Source organism: Colias croceus, chromosome 2 (assembly GCF_905220415.1).
Source record: "Colias croceus chromosome 2, ilColCroc2.1".
NCBI lineage: Eukaryota > Metazoa > Arthropoda > Insecta > Lepidoptera > Pieridae > Colias > Colias croceus.
The window spans coordinates 8,636,803-8,639,241 of record NC_059538.1 but is presented as its reverse complement, the minus strand read 5'-3'; the positions used below and the strand labels follow the sequence as shown (position 1 = coordinate 8,639,241).

General features: G+C 36.2%; 1 protein-coding gene across 1 annotated transcript; it reads right to left on the bottom strand.

Moving 5' to 3' along the window:
* Nucleotides 1–261: 261 nt before the first annotated feature.
* LOC123703997 (para-nitrobenzyl esterase-like) lies at nucleotides 262–2,185 on the bottom strand. Its single transcript, XM_045652230.1, has 3 exons — nucleotides 1,978–2,185; nucleotides 645–1,909; nucleotides 262–562 (listed from the first exon to the last, which is right to left on the bottom strand). The coding sequence occupies exons 1-3, from the start codon at nucleotides 2,176–2,178 to the stop codon at nucleotides 292–294; spliced, it is 1,737 nt and encodes a 578-aa protein (XP_045508186.1). The 5' UTR covers nucleotides 2,179–2,185; the 3' UTR covers nucleotides 262–291.
* Between the last annotated feature and the right edge of the window lie 254 nt (nucleotides 2,186–2,439).

The following is a 2,439-nucleotide window of genomic DNA, read 5'->3' as shown; positions in this document are numbered from 1 at the left end:
GTGATGCCTTCACATACAGACAGACAGACAGACAGACAGACAAAAAAGTTTTTAATCACATAATATTTGGGCTTGGTATCGATCCAGTAACATCCCCTGCTATTTATTTTTTCAATATTTTCAATGTACAGAATTGACCCTTCTACAGATTTATTATATGTACATACCTATATCTAAGATAATAGAGTTATTAGTATGTGAGTTCAAGCTGCTCAAGATGTTAAAAAGATACGTAAGTATGTATTAAAAACAAAAACAATATGGCAAGAAAACTAAAATATATTATTGAGATTAAAATGATCCCTTAATCATGACACTTGCTATACAAATATATAAAAATATATTAAAAGGCATCGTGTTGGATTTTGCGTTCCCTCGAGCGGATGGTGATTTAGGTTCAAGATAGTGTTTAGCGTATATGTCGTCCCAAAACAATCTTCGTTCTTTTAGCAATGAGTCTTTTAATTGTAGTGGTAAATTGAGAGCCATGTATGGGGAGCCGTCGGCGTCGTCACCCATTGCCGGCCAACTTGGAAACTCCGTGGCATTTGGTACGGGCATTCTGTGAATGTTTTAAATTCAATTTTAAAATGTCAATTCAAATAAAATATCTAAGAGAGTTTAATAAATGAATTATTTCTTACCCGGTGGTGATAAAGTTGGCCCATAATTTTCGGATTTGTCTCTTCATTTCCCGATATTCAGGAGTTAATTCGTCCTTTACAAATGCGTCAAATACCGCCGTCGTTTGGGCGCAATGATCTGCACCACGCACATTTGTGTATGGAACATAAGGAGTGTCTTCGTCGACAAAGGAATACTCGTACAGATATATTTTATCGTTACCCGCCGCTACTTGTAGACCTGCCGTCCTTAAGATGGAATAGGCAAAAATAACATCAGTAAAATAGTCGACGTAGTTTAAAACTGTCTTTTCACTCACTGTTTCGTTTCCAAAATAAAAATATTTTATTCTCTCGGAAACTTCTTGACGCTGCTCCTTATTTTGAAATTGTAAATCAGCTGGAAGGAAATCTGAAAAATTTTCATTCATTTGATTTTTCCAAAAATCAAATATGAACATTCGAAACAATCCTTCCATGTTCGCGAAACCGGTTAACATCGGCACTTTTTGAAAATTACCGCTTCTCAAAATATTCACCGGGCTATCAGTAAGAAACGTTTCTTGTCCTATGTCACGTTCAACACATGGGGATATGAGAAATGTGGAGTCTGATCTGGACATAACGTCAGCTGAAATTAAAGTATCATGGGATGCATTTTTATAAAATTGCTCTAATGCCTGAATGTCATCAACGTTTGTAAAGTTTAATAACTTGGCATATTCTTTTGCTTTTTCTATTGGATCTGATTGAATGCTGAACGCTGCAGTATTAGATCCACTTTCCAGAATAGCTTTGGTGAATAAACCACGTGTAGTGTTAGATACAATTAATAAATCAACGGCCGATGCACCCGCACTAAAACCACTCAGAGTGACATCTTCTGGATTCCCACCAAAATATCTGATATTTTTCTGTACCCAACGTAACAAAGCAACTTGGTCTTTCATTCCAGCGTTACCGGGAACGTCCTCTGTACCCAAACACAAGAATCCATGTGGTCCAAGACGATAATTGAAAGTAACGACAACCATATCCGCAGTTTTCATTAATCTTTTAAAAGATAACCCATTTCCAGTGCCAATAATGAAAGCACCTCCGTGAACTATCACTAATACGGGAGCATTTTCAATATTGGTATTAGGTACAAATACATTAGCAACGAGGCAATCCTCAACAATAAAAGCATTATCTGGTATGTTCATATGATAATCTGGTTGAGGGCATATTATTTTATTATTGATTGCCTCGTATATGTCATCCCATGTATCTGGAGGAAGAGGAGCCTGTAACAGAAACCGTTATATGTGTACTACGTTAAAAAAATACTATTCACATAAGAATTTCAGGTTACCTTAAATTTTTCAGTGTTTGTGGGTGCTTTGGCATATGGAATACCAAAAAACTCAAACACTTCTCCATTAGCGTCCAGATAACCCCGAACTGGTCCTTGCGACGTTTGTACTACACGAAAATTTGAACTATTTTTAGCATAACAATAATATAGTGATATACTTAAATAAAAAATTATCCGCACAGAAGATGATAACGTCATGATTTAGTGATATTTCAATTCAATTAAAAGCTGATTTATATATGAAGTTGAAGTAGTTCTATTATCAAAGATATAATGATGATAAGACCGCAGTGCTTAACAAATAATTATGTGTGGTATTCGACAGACATCTACTCATGATTCATCCACGCTTAAGGCGGCCACACACGCTTATGTAGGCCATACACGCTATGGTCTATCATACAAGTATGCCTGCGCAGGTCACCTGACGTGTTTGGAGACGTTCAAGTATATTGTATA

Bases quoted from the DNA above. Each gene is read 5' to 3' on its own strand.
- LOC123703997 (XM_045652230.1), bottom strand. From the start codon at position 2,178: ATGACGTTATCATCTTCTGTGCGGATAATTTTTTATTTAAGTATATCA. The intron at 1,910-1,977 runs GTAACCTGAAAT...TTTCTGTTACAG, and splicing joins CAAACACTGAAAAATTTAAG to GCTCCTCTTCCTCCAGATAC. The intron at 563-644 runs GTAAGAAATAAT...AAACATTCACAG, and splicing joins GCCAACTTTATCACCACCGG to AATGCCCGTACCAAATGCCA.